The 18,777-nt window shown below is 35.8% G+C and overlaps 1 protein-coding gene across 4 annotated transcripts in view; it reads right to left on the bottom strand.

The window, feature by feature from the left end:
• The window catches only part of LOC121299073 (dmX-like protein 2), a 35,084-nt gene extending 21,961 nt beyond the window's left edge, over positions 1-13,123 (bottom strand). For all 4 annotated transcript variants that reach the window (XM_041226581.1, XM_041226583.1, XM_041226582.1 and 1 more), the window contains exons 1-14: positions 12,731-13,123; positions 10,297-10,422; positions 9,070-9,141; positions 8,347-8,425; positions 7,565-7,709; positions 6,307-6,373; positions 5,808-5,980; positions 5,054-5,234; positions 2,935-3,109; positions 2,480-2,683; positions 1,948-2,207; positions 973-1,675; positions 659-780; positions 371-460 (exon numbers count right to left, since the gene is read on the bottom strand). In XM_041226581.1, coding sequence (XP_041082515.1) covers positions 371-460; positions 659-780; positions 973-1,675; positions 1,948-2,207; positions 2,480-2,683; positions 2,935-3,109; positions 5,054-5,234; positions 5,808-5,980; positions 6,307-6,373; positions 7,565-7,709; positions 8,347-8,425; positions 9,070-9,141; positions 10,297-10,422; positions 12,731-12,817 — 2,484 coding nt within the window. In that variant the 5' untranslated portion in view covers positions 12,818-13,123. The remainder of the gene's footprint in view (positions 1-370; positions 461-658; positions 781-972; positions 1,676-1,947; positions 2,208-2,479; positions 2,684-2,934; positions 3,110-5,053; positions 5,235-5,807; positions 5,981-6,306; positions 6,374-7,564; positions 7,710-8,346; positions 8,426-9,069; positions 9,142-10,296; positions 10,423-12,730) is intronic.
• Between the last annotated feature and the right edge of the window lie 5,654 nt (positions 13,124-18,777).

The following is an 18,777-nucleotide window of genomic DNA, read 5'->3' as shown; positions in this document are numbered from 1 at the left end:
TAAACATAAAACAGACAAAATAACCAAAAAAAGCAACCCTCTAAATGATAGCATATAGCATTTTACCACACTACTTTTGCAGGTTCCCCATACTTTCTCATTGTTATACTAGGCATTTACCAGTGTGCAATGTTTTTTTTATATGCTTTACAATGCTTTCACTATGCTTTATTACACTTTTATATGGGTAATGAGTCTTTGTTGGTTTACAGGTGATCTATTTTAACATTCCATTCCCCCAGGTGTGGAGCAATGTTGAAAGTAATAGCATTTTACTTCCTTCCCATAATATTTGGACAAAGACTATTAAAAAAACTAAACAAAAAACAAACAGGCAAACAAACAAAAAATACAAAATATGTTTAGATACCTGGTTTGTAATGACATCAAGTTCAATAATACAACCAGGACGAGCTGTAGACTGCTGGCTGACAATATTAAAGACCTCACCAACAAGTTTCTAAAAACAAACAAGGATCTGATTATCAATTAATGTATCCATTCAAGAATTACGAGATTTTTTACAGTTACATGAATCCACCCTTGGAATATGAGCAATAAATACAGTGAATTAAAAATCTGACATTGAAAAAGTGGTATTTATTATTAGGAATTTTTTTTTTTTTTTTTAAATCGACAGTAAGTTGTATGAACTTACAGATATCTCTGGATCTGAAAGTTCATCTAAAAGTTTTCGAGCATCAACCACTGCTTGGTACAGCCGAAGGTTCTTGCCATCTGAAGCCACAAAGCAAGCACTTGCAGAATTGCAGTAAGTTCCTGAATGTTAAAAACAAGCAAAAACAACAACTTTAAGTTTTTTTTTTTTTTTTTTAATATACTAATATAGTGCTGAGCTGGTTATAAGACACTTGCATTTGCATTACAAGGCACCCACAAGACAAATTATTGTTTTTTGTTATAATAAGTGGATTACAAAATAAAACAAGGACATTTCCATATAAAACTCACCAAGACAGTGGCTTGGTATCAGTGTTGGAAGCCAAGCGACATTAGAAAAGGCTGAAGTATATAGAGAGTTAATTCGTGCCAACTCAGACACCCCTCCTGTGCATGATAAGGGTCCTATGTGATCCACACGCCAGAGAATCAGCTCACTGTAGATTGCATTGGGGTCATGAAATGTTCGAGTTGCTGCATTTTTCAGCTGCTTTCTCGAGAAACCCTTCTGAGGTTTGAAGGGCTGTAGTTTTTGCTTCACTTTTTCAGCGTCCCATTCGTTCTCCGATTCAGGCGTTAACAAAGCATTATGATGTGAAGAAGTCAGCAACAATGGAAGTACAGTATGACAGGCCAAGTCATTAAGATGGAAACGATGTCCACAATATCTAAATTTGTGAGAGACAGTCAATACTGATGAGAAGGCAGACTTGTCTGCAAAAGTAACAGCCCACTGGTTCAGGGATCCATCTATGTGTTTTGACACCATCATTACTGCAGGACTAATGACAGGCACCACTGAATGGCCAGTTCCAGAGCCAAGTACATTTGTTTCTGATGCACTATGAGGAACACTTTTAATTTTCTCCTTCTGTTGCCCAGCATCACTTGAATCTTTTTCAGTAAATGTACAAGCATACACCATGATGTTTTTACTAAGCGAGTTAGCATCTCCGGTGGGAAAAGCTACTGGAATACGAGAAGAAAATGCAACCTGAAGGGGAAAAAAAAAAAAGATGGAAAGTCATGCATTTTAATGCCTCATTCACATAGGCATTGCAGTTAAAAAGTAAATTACGAACCGCATCAGATTTTGACTCTCCAATTATCGATAGTTCGATTTACAAAGGGAGTAACTTACTCAGTTAAAAATGTCATGTAAAATGCATTTACACAATATATAAAACTGTATATTTTACATTACATGCAGAACTTAAATCAGCATCATTTGGGTAATTAGTCAGCCACAAAAATATCATATGGTACCTGGACCTGTCTGAAGATTCCTGGGATGTATTCATCTAAGTATTTTACATGCCACACTAAAAATGAGCCGTCAACAGGATGAATTGTAAAAAGCATATCTGGGTTCCTATTCCACTCATTAACAAGTGCCTCCATTTTCCGATCAAGCAGCACTGTGGGGAGTGGCACACTAGCACTGGAACCAGGGGATGATGCCTTGGTACTTCCTTCTTGTTCCCCTTCATGCTCGGATGACCCTTTATCTGAAACATCTTCCAGTTCTAGAATGTTAGAAATCATTGAAACAACTCATGCAAATAAGTTTCACCCTCTTCTATCAATCTGATTGCTTTCATGAATTTAGAAACAGACTCCCTTAATTTGGGATTTTATTGATTTTTAATCTAGTATGAACATGAACTAGACTAAGAAAATTATTCTTTATCTAGAAAACATTAGAAACTAAAATATTTAATTTGTACACTAGTAAAATAAAATGAAACAAAATAAATGAAACAGTTATATGCACACATAATTTTACACTAGCACTTGCCAGGATCAAGCTTCTGTAAAATGTCTTGATCAAGGTCTTCACATCCTTGTTCCACCTGCTGCTCAGAGATCTTTCTTAGTTGCTGCATAAACAAATCCATGGCAGATGTAAAGCTGAGATCCTTATTGTTAAGCCAATGAACAACAAAGCCTCCATTTCCTTCATCAGATGTGAAAGCTGTGCCAGCCAAAGCCGTTGGAATAGCTGGAAAAAATAATTGAATCATTTCTGGTTTTATTTATATTCATTGCAGAATTTTTATATATATCTTGTTTTCTTGATATGTGGTTTTCTTTATAAATGAATAGTAGTTTACCTACCAGAATCACTATAAATAATAAAGTAACAAAAAGTATCTGAACAAAAACTGCCTCCTTAGACAATGTTAGGTTTTTGAAGTCAATTGCCATCCACAAATATTCTGTATACAAGATAGAGCCCAGTTGGTAGATCACCTGTGCTAGGGCTGATACTTGCTGCAATGTGAAAATGGCAGAGTGCATTAGCATGGTGAGAAATCTGCCTGTGCACATCATGTGAACCAAGCTGGCTTGGCAACAGATCTGTGTGGGCGACCAGAGCTGAAGATCTCCTCCGACCTCTTCTCAGATGTTTAAAGTGGTGAATTGTCTGCAGGATACACAACCAATGAAATATAAAATCAATGCAGCCTTATTGGCCAAACTGCTTCAAGTATATGAAAATATATGCAAGTTTTATCAGCTGGGTATTTGCATTGAGGGATAAAAACAAACTAGTCAGAACAGACTTCCTGTAAGAAAAAGGGTGGTGTGACTAATACACTGGTGTGACCTATGCGCCAGAGTGTCTAATATTAAACTACTGTACCAGTGCCACAGATAATAACATACAAATGGGATTACTACGGCCACGGTTATGGCTCACACAAACTTAACAGTCAGCAACACAATTATTTTTTCAGCAACCTGATTATTTATTCAGGCTCTGCGTCACTCAGGTAATGTTGCTAGGTAGAAACACAAAACCACTGTTAAAAGTTTGAATTCGTTACTCTCAATACCCTTAATCAATTTGAAAGTTAAACACAAGCTTTCGGACCCTTGACTGACATACTGATGACCCAGACGCATGTACATTGAGAAAAAAAAAAAAAAAACAGTGGTTAAAGTTAACAATCATCCGAATATGAAAAAGTCACAGCTACTTTGCTTCACTGTTAACACAACACCGGTCCATCTCTATGAATTTAATTATTACCACCATCCCGGGCCACTGATTTGTCAACATTCAGACTGAACCCGGCCATGGGATCTGCAGCAAACAGCTATTGATTATAAAACTGAGTAAACTTATCAAGTTTTGTGTTCATTGTAATTATAATTCAGGTGTCTTTGAGACTGGATAAAGTAGGACAGTCAGACAAAAAACGAAAGCGCTACACAACAGGTTTGAAATTGCCGAATTTGCCGAAAAGCATGCCAATCGTAATGTTGAAAGGGAGTTTGGAATTAATGAAAAAACAGTATCTGACTGGAGACCAAACAAAGACAAACTTAAAAATACGGCGAAATGAAAATGAGCCAATAGAGGAGAAAAGTGTTTATGGCCCAATGTAGAAAACATTTGTATGAATGGAGTACTTTTAGTGACTTTAATACATGCGTAACTTGTTCTACATGTCAGTGCAACACAGTGGTACACTTGTAAAGTATGTGTATGGTTATGGTTCTGATTAACAAAACAAAATGAATGTATCATTGTACAGCTGGAAGTTTAATGCAATTGTACTGCACTGTATGCAACACTGAGACGTTTTGTTAACTGATTATTAGCACTGTTTAGTTGTTTTTTTTGTTTGTTTTTTGTTTTGCTTTTTTAATTGATGCAAGCATCACTGTTTAACACTTTTCTTTTAAAATTGTAATTAGTACAATGCATTTGTAAAAGCCAATGCAGCTGGAACTATATTGTCCAAGTATGGTTTTAGAAAGAAATGTTAAGTAAAGCAAAGAAGATATGTAGTTGAAGTGTTTGGGTACTTGATAAGCTAAAATAAAACTGGTTAATACAGATGTGATGTAGGATGTATAACTTGATTTTACTTACTGGTGCACTGTTAATTATTACTTTTTCAATCCATTCAAGTACCATTTGTCAGTGGTTTACACTGTTACTAGTAGAGTTTACAGCTGTAGTACCATACCTTTACTTTGATGTATTTTGACATTGCACTTAAATTTACTTGAACCAATTATTTAGAAATTTTGAAAAATGTAATATAGTTTCTAGTAACAGTAAACAAAAACAAACAAACAAAAAAAAACACTGTAAAATTATCAATACAATAAAATGTTGCAAACAAGGGTTATTTCAAAACTAAACCTGTGATTTCTTTATCAGGGTTGAGCATGGAGGGAAAAAAAAATCAATTAAAAAAAAAAGTATTTTAAAAACACACAAAAAAGGGTGTTTTCCTAAAATTAATCTCATAAAGGGGCAAGCAGCTTTTACGCCAGTGCGACCAATACAACGATTTTTACGGTACCTTCTATTCAATCATTTTGACTAAACCGCACAGGCACAAATGTTTACCTCCAGAGCATGCTGTATCTTATCCTTCTGATTTCCGAGACGAGGAAGGCTGCTGCTGGAGCTAGTGCTGCTTTCAGTGATTTGGCCACCAAGAAGACTATCCTCCGGTAACAAGGTTTCGGACCAGAGCCGACAGACACCATCCTGACACGAAGTAAGCAGCACATTGCACACAGACCCTCTGTAGAAACACATACATACATTGGAGAGGCAACAAACTGTTAATATCTAGCACCACTTATTCATCACGACTTCTTATTTTTTAAAAACCTTTTTCCCCCTCACATTTTATATCAAATTTAACCAAAAACTAAAAAAGTGAATGTGTGGGTCTATGATGATAGTACAAAAAAATGTACCGTAAAAAACAGCGTGTAAGTCGTACCGGTGTATAAGTCGCCCCAATTTTTTGGAGGACAACAATTTCAGGAAAAATCCTATAGATCATAATGGTATATAAGTCGCTCCCCCCTTTTTAGGTCCATAGCAAATAGACTTATACAAAGGTTTTTACAGTATTTATTATTTGTCAAATAGGTTTTACCGTTCCCATATACAGTATAGTGCACTAGGAAATGCTAACTATTTATGAATGTCATTTTCTTGTCTGTGATGTTAAATCGGGCTAATAAAGTACCAAAGTCACCAAAAAAAAAATTATGTATGCATGCTTTCTGTTTATTATAGCCTACATCTTAAAAAGTTAGCACTTTCTCATTTTCAGATTAAAAGCAAACAGAACGGTGTTGCTAACCTAGGCATGTATTTGCTGGTCTTCCGCCATGAAAAGCCTGTCACAGTCCGAGGATGTGCCAAGTACACAAAGGAGAAATGGACAGCGTCTGACTTTCGGTCAGGGAGATCCGGGATTACAACAGCAGACTTCCAGGCAGTGGTTGGATACCACACCTTCAGTAAACAGTCATCCTGCAAAAAATAAAATGGTATGTTAGAAATACAGGTTTCAGTTCCATCTTAAAAGAACACTAAACATACTGTATACACATCAGCCTAGTAGGTCAAGGAAAAGCATTACAATGGTCACAATGTCTGTGTTGATAACCCGTTTATTCAATGTTTTATTTAATTAATCAAAATATACTTTAAAACGTTCTTTAAATAACCCATGAGTTTGTGAATATGGCCCTGTTTGTGTAAAATCAGTAACAAGACTCCCTTTAGAGACCCCAAGGGTTATCTTACACAGTCTAAATTATTCTGTGATGCTTTGACTAGTTTGAGATTCTCCTTACCTTCCCCGCTGTTGCAAAGTATTCACCATCAGAGGACCACTTCATAATATGAACAGACACTGCAGTCCTGAAAAAGTAGAAGCAAAAAAAAAATAGTGAAACCTTACAAAGCGTTAAACGGTCTGTCAAAGTGAATTCACTGTTTTTGTATTGTTTCCTAAACTTAATAAAATAACCAAAATCCTATCAAAACAACACTATCAAAAACCTTATTGCTTTTTTCTATTTTTAAGAAGTGTGACTTTCTGACCCAAATTAACTTTTCTGTTGATTTTGTAAACTTTGGCGGCAGGGTTTTACAAACCCTGTATTCTTCTTAGCTTGCTTAGCAATTTGATAAACAATTTTAGCAAGTTTCCATAATTGTTTTACACATCCCCTGCATTTTCTTAAAATGAAAATGTATCCTTTTCTAAAGATTACCAAAAAAGTAAGTATTATTTAGAGATTAAAAAGTGAACATTTTCAACTTTCCTCCTGTCACCTCTGCATTCACTCTTTTGGTTCAACTAGCTCTACACTAAACTATAAATAAATGATACTTCACATTGCACTTGAAGCAATTACTTTTAATGGACAGTTACTCATCTTGGACCACCTAATGTTACCTTTGGTAAGGTAGTTCAATTAGTACTAATCAGGGTCTGTGAAAATAGCCATAAATAGATCCCTATTTCAAGGATTTAGAAGCTTGAGAAAGCTGTAAAATATTACCATTAATTATTTAATATGACAGACATCCAGAAATCCAAGGAATGTACATATGTAAAACTAAAACGGTCCAGAAGGACAGATACAGGAAGGGTCACACTGGCTATTAGCAATAATGTTCTTCAGCTTTACAACAGTTTAAACTCACAGTTCCTTATTTTATTGTGGTCTAGCTGGTTTGCTTAATGTTGTCCTTTTTCAATAGAATTGACAATGTGCTACTTTGTGGCAGGCAACCATTAACTGGTCATCTCATTGCATCCAGTCATTTGATTAGCCGCTCTAAATGTAACACGTGTTGTTTTGCAGTTATTAAACTGTCAGAATGTGTTTGATTTAAACAGCTTGTCAGGTTTTGCCTATTCCAGTCATACAGACATTTGAAAATGTAGCTACCACCCACAGCAACATACCGTACAAAGGTATCATTTACTGCAAACGTTAACTATACAGTCTAAAACACAAAGTACACTTTTCTTTGTGATACAATCTGTGTGCAGGAGGCAATGTAATTATCTTTGTGTAAGCTATCACAAACAATACTTACTTGCACTGCCAGACACATTTCCAATCATTTAAGACTGGTGGTAATTTATCATCTGCAGCCTGACCATCATCCTCCTCCAAAAGAACATCACCAGACGGCGGCGCCCAAAGCTGCAGTCGGTCTGTTGCTGTTAATATCCGGTTACCTACGAAGAAGAAACACAGATCAAAATTAGCAATGAAGAATGGCACAATGGGCATCACAAATGTAGGTTTACGAATCAAAAATACATTTCAGAGGAGTAAGATGATGTGTTAAAACTGCAGGATGTCATTCCAATAAGGGTGTGTCAATAAGCAACACTTTACCATTGTCTAACAAGGAAGTAACACATCTGTAAGGATTTTATAAACTAAAACCTAACTTTAAATCACCAATGTAATGTCATGTATTCTTCCTAAAACACATAGCTGGAATTAAAGACTAGTATTAGCGGTATAGGTAACTTCTTCTGTATTAAAAGAATGCAATGTAACATGTTTCATTTTTGGTATGATGGCAACAGTTCAGGCTTAATCTTAAATTATAAAGCTGTTAATTGTCTTTCCATTTCTGACAAGCATTTTAGAGACTACACAGATAGCAATACAGCTTTGTGCATTACAGCATAAATAAGCCATCTGCCTCATTCAGCCAACACTTAGCTCAAAAGGATTTTTTTCTGTTCTGTATGATTCTGTAGATTTTTTCCAGAGTCAATTAAATTGTTGAACAGTACAATGAGTTAATAAAAGATTCTCTTAATATGAAAAAGGTCAATTAAAAAATTAAATGCATGTTACCTTGTGGGTCCCATGCCAAATTGTAGGTCATAGAATTGAGGAAAAATTGTCCTGTCTTTTGCCATTGATAATTTAGCTGCTGGTAATGTAAATACATGTTAGTAAAAACAAACTTAAAAACACACACACATTTGAGTCACTTTCAACACATTAATGTCACATTTATGTGTAAGGGTGAAAATAATGAATAAATAATAGATATTAAAAGCTTTTTTAGCAAATAAAACATGTTGCAAATAATACATGCTATCAACACTGCGAATGCTGTGTACACTGAAGCCGTCACTATAAAAAAAAAGCGAAGCATCATTCTCATTCCCTTTCTGCTGACACCGCACCGTACACATGCCAGAAAGACTTGCCCTTCAAACTCAAAAGATAAATAAATGTATTTGTCCAATTGTCCAGCTTTACACTTTTTTACATGTCTTTTTACTTGTGTCTTCACTATTTTAAGGAACAATTACCATGTAAACCACTTATTTTCAAATAAAAATGCACACCTTTTTACCAATATTGAAATATCCTTTCGATTCCAAAAAGATTCTGTAATGTTAATAACATTTTTTTGTATTTGTGTTATTATCATTTGAGATGAGAGATTGGGGCAGTGTTAATAATTAATGATTACTACCAGTAATTAGTAAATAGTCCAAAGCATTTATTTTTTTCACTTCAAGCAAATGACAATAATTGGAACATATAAAACACCACTACACTTACATTGTTTCTTTTGTGGAGATTTGTAACAACTGGTTCAAAAATACACACTGTATTCCCATAGGAGGCTGCAATCTAAAAAACAGAAAGGGATAAAGATGAATTAGGATACCCTACATACTGCTACTGTAAATCACAATGTGTGAAATATACTGCAGCTTTATAAAACATAAAAATGCAGAAAATTATATACTGACATTTGTTCATTCCTTCCTTAAAATGAACAGTTCTCTTAGGTCAAAAGGTTCCCAAATGTATATGTTCTAATAATGTTAATCTTTGGACATTAAATCTGCAGGGCTATTAGTGATCACTCCCCTGCTCGATATCATTTAAGTTGTTGACAACAGCAAACAGTCTTAGGTATTTAAAATTACTATGACAAATGTTTTGCCGAAACAAATTCCCAGATCAAAACTGCTATAGCACATTTTTCTACAGTAACCAGTAAAATGTGTCACCACCCACTCAATATATCGCAGTGTCGGGGTCCAATACAAATCTGTTGTATATCGAGGGCCTCAATATAGCGAGAGATCCACAGAAAAATAAATAGGCTAACAAATACTGTACAACCACTCCTTCATTTTATCGGGGACGTCAGGGTCCAGTATAAATCCTCTACGCAACCTGCTTTTTCTCATTTTTTCATTTAAAAAGCAGCACACTGTTTTTACTGCTTCTCATCAACTTCAGTCGCCAATTAACTTAATGTGTCTTCCTCTCCTTTCTTAAATGCACAAACCCACTGCATTGAAAAAATCCATTCACAACATTGAAGACTTGTTGCTAGGGACCTGACGTTACTGCCTTGTGGCTTTTGCTAGTGCATTGCTGCCACACGTGAACGCCTCACTGGCTAAAATAAAAACCGCTTCAGCAAGTAGATATTTAATTTGCTTTGTGTTATTGTGCAATACAGGTGTTTATGATAACAGTATTATATTAATGCTTTGTTTTTAATTTTTTTGTATATTGTTGTTTGTGTCTATGTGTATTGCAGCTAAGGCATACACAGTTAGACAGTCAAAATGGGGAGCCAACTCCAGGACCGCGATGTATCCGAATCCGAGGGACGATATAACGAGGGGTGGATGTATTTTGATTTGTTCAGAGTTAATATATTGCATTAAAACCTACATAGCAAAGGGAAAAAAAAACATTTCCACCACAAAATAATTAACTGCAGTGTTTATTTTTACACCCTTAAACATGAGATGAAATACTTACCCTTCCCAGCTGATGTGAACACTCCACGCAGCTCACTTGAATGTTTCCATGTTTAGCACCCGGAATGATCTGAACACACTCAAAGTCACTTGCCAAAATGACAATATCACATCCTGAGCCATATGCCTGAAATTATAGTGACATTTTCAGGAAATAAATTAGTTTGGCATTATGCACATTTTAACATACATTTTAACCACTTTACAAAGTCTGCAATAACAAATAGCGAAAAGGAGGAATAAACCTCTTCACTACAGTACTTCAAGCACTATAGACAGCCTCTAGACAGACAAAGCAGTTGAAGCAGGACATGTATTGGTATAAAATTGGTTTATATTGATTAAATGTTTTAAATAAATGCTGTTTTTTGCTGTTGACCACATTGGAAGCAGCTGCAATGTGATGCTTTATTCCAAAAAGCACGAACTGCAAACTATGTGCTGAATATTGTCAATGACAGACTAATGCTGTACATTTGGACAGCACACAATGCAGCACCTGTTGTTACCTAACCTGCAGGATGTCATGAGAGCTGCTGTCAACACAATGATTTATTAATGGGAACATAAGAAATAAGGAACCTCTGCTATATGCACAGTAAATAATGTTAAAATACAAACTGAATTCAATACAAAAACAGCACTGTCATAAAATACATTTAACAACACTGCTGACCAAGATAATGGTGTATTTTTACAAGGTTGTTAAAATGACCTCAGACCTTACGATGGTTAACATTTCATAAGACCTGCAAAGCAGTATAGCTGCTAAACAGCTGAGTGAGACACTGCATCTCATCTCTCATCAGGGCATTAAAGACTCTAGATCATGAATTAAAACCAGTCACTGTCACGCACAGGCCAGCTCTTTCCCCAAAAATTACAAATAATCTTAACAACTATTATGTAACCCATAAACAATAAACAATAATAAAAACAATAAAATTATAGTTTATACCATTTATGGGCTCATTTTTGTTGTAGCAACTTATATATTGTGCTCAGGTTTTAGAAAACACAGGTAATTTATTTGCATTTATTTATTTTTGGGAGAGTTATGCAGTAGCTCACATAGTATGTGGACATCACTAAAATAAGTTTATAAACCTCACATGCAAACCTATACAAGGAATTGTAGCAAAAAGTATTTATTTTCACTCTACAAACATGTCTGCATTAATTTGTTTCAACCACAAAATGTTTTTTTTGGTTGGGAAATATGACTTAAAAAAGTTTAACTGCACTTACAAAATCTATCACTACTAAACGAGACATGCAAAATGTGATGCAGATTTTATATACAGTCAGATATTAAAGTAACAGCCTGAGAAGTAAGGGGTTTAACACAACATGTTTCTGATGCATGATGGAATCAAGACACATTGTAACAGCTAGTGGAAACCCTGGCTAATGCAGGCAGCTATATGTCTATGCAGACTGCCATCTGTCACTCAGATTCTGCAAATATTCTTACACCTTATGAAAAAATAAACTGCAAATTTAGTTGTCTGATTGGATAAGGCGGTTCCTGTTTACAACTTGGTGTTTGTTAACCTTCAGAAAACTGAATTACTGGATAGTGCATGTTTTCTGTTTTCAAGCTTATGGTAAAACCCCTCAAATCTGTGCATTAAAACAATGTGCTAAAAATAAAATATTAACATTGTTTTTGCAGATTTTTATCTGAGATAATTTACCCTCGAATATGGAGGATATGCACTGTGGGCTTTAAGATATCAACCACAATGTCAAAGGCATTCAAGCCGCATCAGATCTGATCACCACTATGTTTTTCCTATTTAAACTGTGGCCTGCTTTGGCAAGCAGGCGGCGGTTGTTGAGACCTTTTGAAGGATTATAATATTTAGTATTACTTCCATGTATGTCTAACCACATGGAATTGTTCATTTTACTATCAACAAATGTCGCAAATGTGTAATTGTTTTAACGTCTGGTCTGCACAGTTGCTGCACATGACTCATTAGAAGGAGACTACTGGATTACTTTATTAAAATTACTGTATCTTTACCTCGCTTGGTAAACTGCTGTGCTACAGTTACCAAGTCAAGACCTATTGATGAAGGATTCAGGAGCAATTTTAGCACAGCACAAAAGAAAGCACTCCATTTTTATTTATTTATTTATTTTATCGTATTGTAAAACTGCATCAACGCACTGACGGTCATTTGCAGACAAACCCCATTCATTTATTTTTAAACAGAGCATTGCAGCCTAACAGTGTTTATTATGAATATATATATATATATATATATATATATATATATATATATATATATATATATATATATATATATATATATATATTAAAGTAACCCTAGAAAATAATAAGTCTTGCAGCGTTCAATTCTGACTTGCTGATCCCTATTCCTAGAACTGGCACAACAGATTAAGCACCGTGCTATTTTAATTCTTACCGTGAAAGGAATGTCATTGACGCTACCGACCGAGTAACAGCCGTCTCCTGGATTGACAGCTCCGGTCAGCACTTGGTGAAGATGCATTTTTTTTTTTCTCTCCTTGCAGTAGACGGATATTTAATTATTTACACCGACACTCTTCCTCACTCGGTTTCCCCATCAACGTTAGAATTGAAAGGAACCTCACCAGTCCTACAGCGGCCTGTTTGTATCTTTTTCTAAACAAACCTTGCGTAGAATTACGTGTTTTTAAAAAAAAAAAAAAAAAAAAAAACCACCTCCTCTATACAATTTCCATAATGATGCTCTAGATTTCCCGTCTCGGTTCGGTGTCAAACACAAATGCCCGGATTATATCCTTTGGTGAACGAATGGGTCTCTGTTGTTAGTACGCGCACTCTCTCGCTCCCAGGGAATGCGCGCCACCCAGCCCCTTCAAGGTTGCGAGAGCGCGCACCACAGGAAATACAAACGATGTGCGCGTTCACAGATATCCACTGACTTGTGGCAACAGACAGGTAGTGCGGGCCGCAGTGTATTACTCATAGCTGCAGGGGGTCTAACGAGATACATAATTATTCTACAGTACAACACTGCAGGTTTGGGTCACGATCCTCATCAATTGTAGGCACTGTATTTAAACACGCCCCTATATGTGCTATGTGTGGATCTGCATAATGATGGTACTCTTGGAAGAGAATGTGTGTAGGTTAAGCTATAGGATAAGGATAAGATATAAAGTAAGGAAGCGGTTCAATGGGATCTGACTGGCAGAGGAACACAACGGGAGTGACATAGTAGGTCAGCAGGGGAGTGATGGGAGGGCACAAGAGTGAGAGTGTGTAACTTGAACTGCAGCCTGCAAACCAAAGGCCATTCACATGGCTTTAAAGAGGAAATAATAACCAAGGATTAAAAGGCATGCCGAGACCTCCTCGTTAGAAAGCAACTACATCTAAAGTACTGTTGCTTGCGATCGTTTAGTTTTCCAACTAAATTTTGACTTGAGTGAAGTGCACCAATGCTGCCCTGTCCAGATCTTTGACCCCCACACTCACTTTCTTGCTTAAGAAAACCACGTGAGTGTTTTTGTACGGTTAATTGTTTGACTGTTTAGATGTTTGTACGTTTGTTTGTTTCTTTGGACGACTCTGAAAGCATGCGCAATTATTGAGTTTAAAGAGTTTGTAAAGTTCCCATTGGAAATTATAAGTCAGCAGATGTTGTGCTTGTCAGGGTGAAATCAAGTGAATGTATAGATTTTCTTTTGATGAAGCAGTTTTTGCTTCAGGGCATTCCACATTCCTGGGTGTATTAGCAACTCTCTAATAATATAAAGGCACCTGCAATTTACAGACTGTCCAGAAGAATTGTTTCACAGTGTGAATGGAAGTATTTCTTCTGACAGATCAATAAGTATTTTGGATTGCGTGTTTTTTGTATAAATTTATTTTTAATATATAATCAAGATGCTTTATCTTTAAGTATGTATCTTCAAGAACACAACCAAACAGAAAAAAAATATCTGTACTATATAATATGTCACGCTTTTAAGGGGACAGTATTTTGTTGATTGCGTGTTAACAGCTTACAAAATGAGATTACTACATTGGCAGCTTAGGGGTATATACGTGATCTCAATCTTTGTTACTATGCCTCAGGTAGTAAACCAGGAATGAAAAACAAGGTGTTTTTTTTGTTTTTGTTTTTGTTGTGTTTTTTACGATCTGGTGTTTTTGTTTTAGTGGTATAGTAGTTTACTGCAACAACCTTCTTAAATATGTTTGAACATTTTGAAAACTAACTTTGGTGCTACACTTTTAGAGATTTGATTATTCTGTAATGAGAAAGACAGGGGCGGGCGGCTGTTTTTGTTTCATAACATCGCATTGCCTGCTAGTACAATTTCTAACCGAAACCAGTTTGCCTTTAACCTAGTGTAAATGACTGTTTCAGAGCCTTAGGAAAATCATCCAAGGTTAAAATGAGCCATTAAGCAGGCAGCCTCTCTTCAGCCAAGCAGATGTGTTGAACTATCTGTGAGCAGAATAACACATGACCAAGTTGTCCCAGCTTGTGTCTGCAGAAGACAGTCTGAGCTGTACTGTATTTATAACTTTTCCATTTTTTTTTAGAGGCGTGGTAGGGTCTGTGGTTGGGTGAAATCTCATTCCATTAACATCTGGGCAGGACATATGGTAGATGTAAAAAACCTCACTGAGCTGTCCCTTATTGAAGTTTACATGCAATAAAGCATGGGCAAGCATGGTAAATCATTGAGTGGTGTGGTAAAGTAAGGTTAGCTGAGGTAAACATATAGTAGAAACATGAAAACTGCTAAATGACATTGACATGTGATCTTGGTAAACTTTTAAATGGGGTTATCAAAAAAAAAAAAAAAAAATGTTATTGCAGATTACTGTTGAATGTTTATATTTTTGTTATATAAAATTTAGAAATCACCAAAACTCTAAAGGCTATTCCAGTTCAGTGTCTCTAGAGGTGTGACAAACAGCATATACTTTCAGTGCACAGTATTTATTGATATATATATTTTTTATCAAACCCTGCAGTGTATAAAGAGGTGAAAGACAGATGGCATGGCCTTGAAAAACAATGACATTTTCACCAATCGCTGGGGTCTTAACTCTGCAGTGTTCTCTTTCTGTACTGCATTGTGAAATCACTCTACAGATTACTAATTTGCTGATGTGAAAAAGCTGTCCTTGCATCACGTTTTCCTCTGTGAATTTCAGATTGCATTAAAAGGAAATCACACAGTACTGTGGTAACCTCTGCAGAATATAGCTGTTGATCTGTTAACAGAAGGCTGATTGTTACTGCAGGCACCTGTGAGCTATTGATGTCCAGGGAGAGAGAACCTAATAAAGTCTGGAAATGTAGCTACATGCAATAGGCTTGCTGTCCCAGACTGGAGACTCACTGCGGTATAGATGTCATCCTTATTTATGTAAAAGGAATGTTTTTATCTTGCGGTTACACAATAAAATATGTTTAGAATCCTGTGATGGCCTGACACCCCTTCACACAGAGAGGTGCAAAATCACAAGTGTTTCAAATGTCAGTCTGCCCCCCCCCCTTACTGTACCTTACTGTACAGTAAACATATTAATTAAATGAAAAGAGAAAAACTCTGAAATGGGGCTGTGTCACCTCTTTTGTGTGGGTGCGCCAAGAAAGTCTCAGGTCAGTGCATATATATTAGCATGGTTTGTGCACTTTTATTATTTACAATGAAACAAAAACAACAAACAAAATCCAAGCTCTCATGGAACACTAACTAACACTACTCCCTTAAACAACAGCTCTCCTACATGCTCTCCCATTCAGGCTGGGCCTACTTCCTTCACTGAACCTAAACAAACACGGTATGTACAGTAGTTTTTCTTTACTGTATGTAAATTGGTTTCTAATTCGAACTTGTCAGAAGCCCTTAGTGTGACCTTTGATCACCCTTGAACCTCTTAGTATGATGTTTAAGAGCTAACCATATACTGTTGCTGCTATACCCCACGTATATTAAAACAGTTTATCTCCTGAAGTACATTGCCTGTAGATCTTATGAGAGAAATAATAAGCAACTGCTGGGATTAAGGTGTATATTTTGCAGGCTGAATGTATTTGTCCATAAATGCAAACGTACACTGTTGCTTTATTGGATTTGTGTCAGCTAAGTGCTGGAAGGAAAAGGCAATCAGCCAGCGAGGCTGCCTTTGTTATGAATTACCTTTTTAATTGAATTTTTGCACAAAGCAAGAAAACTAAATATAATTCATTTGCTAAAACCGCAAACAGATTGACATGAAAGCAAGATAAAACACTATCATTTTGCAAAGTTAGTGTTTTATATGTTTTATAGTGTGATAATATTTTCATGAAGCAGCTTTGTTTGAATCATAAAACATTTGTGTGCATTTTCCTTGAATCATAGAAGAGTCTACTTCTATATTTTATACTGCCGACTAGGCATGGAATCCAGAAAAAAAACATAATCCAATATATGTATCTCACAGGATATATACTGTTGCACCAAAGAATTTATTAATTGAGATTGTATCCTTTACCTAATCTCTGCTTTTACAGTTATTCTCAGTGGTTTCTTTATAGCTAAAGAATTTCCTTTGCAAGTTTCATCACAATTTGATAAGCATCTCTCTATATGTATTGTACATAAAACTCAAATACAAAGTACAGTTGAGGATATAAATGAAAGAGTCCACAGTCTGGTCCTCTAAACTGTGTCTCATTCATCGCAGAGAGGTAGAAATTATACATGGAGGACATACAGTTTAAAAATATAATTCAAATAAATACATTAAATGCAACAGTTTAGCTATAGAAAATACTAACAATGTCATAGAGTGATTCTACATGGAAAGACGCTATAATAGGGTAAGTTTAGCAACTCAGGAAGCCTGCCTTTTAACTTAATTTTGAATGTACATTACTGGTATGATACTTATCTAATCCTCCTCTGCCATGTTCAAAGGACATATTTGAAGAAAACAATTAACTTCCTACAGCTGTGGTCCCTGACACAAGCTATATTCATTTGTACTCCACACTTTATTGCTGTTCTTGTACTTTTATAAGGTTTTTTATGTTCTATATAGTGCATAGCCCCTTTGAGATTTATACCTGTGTTCTTGATATTTGTGTTTTGTTCTGAACACTGTATTACTGGGGAGTCGTTGATCATGTATTTATGTTTAGATTGGCGGCTGGGTTTAGTATCCTCTCCAAAACATTCTTAGGTATTCACAACTCATATCCCCTCTGACCTACTTGTCTCCTGTGCCCCAACATTCATGGCCAACATTTCAAACAGTGCCTTTTTCCTCTTCTGCATTCTTTACATATTTCAAACTGCAAGAGGAACTTGTGCTGCTCCAAGCGACTTCATCCATCAACCTACGCAAACAGTTTCAAAGGTCCACTTATATCTGTAATCAAAATACCCTGCTGCCTTACTGAGCTTTCGTCATTCATTAAGAATTACCCTGTCGTCTCACACAATAAGTTAATTTTAGCCGTAAGTGGTTGATCATTTTTAAAAAAAAAATATGACATGGTTAGAAAGTTGTTATTTCGTCTGTGTTGGATGACAAAACAAGGATCATTATGTAAGTGTCATACTAGACTGGATAATTTATTAAAAACCTCCCAAGACTGCGATAGATGGAGACCACCACCACAGCATCAAACTGATGAAGCAGCAGTGATGAAATCAAGGTGTTGGATTCGTGCCACTGGGGGCTCAAATCTACACGATCCAATAAGATCCAGTTGTTCCTTTGGTCATTGTCTCTGTATAAGCTAAAGCAGCAGCAAGAAATGATTGAACTGGTGACTAATCCATGTGGGCGTCACTAAGCTCACAAAAAGAAAGGCTTACTCCAGGGAAGCAACACATCTGTGACAATACTGAACGCTGATATAATTATTTCAAATGCAATTGCTTTTGTTTATATGATAAAATACAAACATGTATTAACACAATAGCTTCTAATGCGCATCTATATATGATATACAATAATGAGCCTTGGTGTTAACATTCCATATAGGTTACTTAATTCAGATTTATTTAACATACTGTATCTATACCCAGGTGTCATATCCTGACAGATATTTGAATTTCCACCTAAAACCTGGAATTATGGAGCTGTACGTTTGAACATTAGATTTTTTTTTCCCCCATTGTTCTTAACCAGTATCATCTATTCAGGTTACGTACAAAACAAAATGACAGAATCTACTAAGTTTATAAAGGGATTAAAAGTCAGTACATGTAGTTAGTAAAAGTTAATGAAAAGTAAACTAAACTATATATATATATATATATATATATATATATATATCAGGGCAGGCAATCCACACACAGGTGGAGGGTGGACATGAACCCAGGGCCTCTTGCACTAAAGCATAGCGCTGATACCACTGTACAAAAGAGCCAACTCCTTTGCAAGGGCGAATTATGCTCTTATATCCATCAGTTTATAAATTACTCTATGACCTGTCTCGTA

This window comes from Polyodon spathula, chromosome 24 (genome assembly GCF_017654505.1).
Source record: "Polyodon spathula isolate WHYD16114869_AA chromosome 24, ASM1765450v1, whole genome shotgun sequence".
Classification (NCBI taxonomy): domain Eukaryota; kingdom Metazoa; phylum Chordata; class Actinopteri; order Acipenseriformes; family Polyodontidae; genus Polyodon; species Polyodon spathula.
Note: the sequence above shows the minus strand (reverse complement) of the source record. Positions and strands in the feature narration are given on the sequence as shown.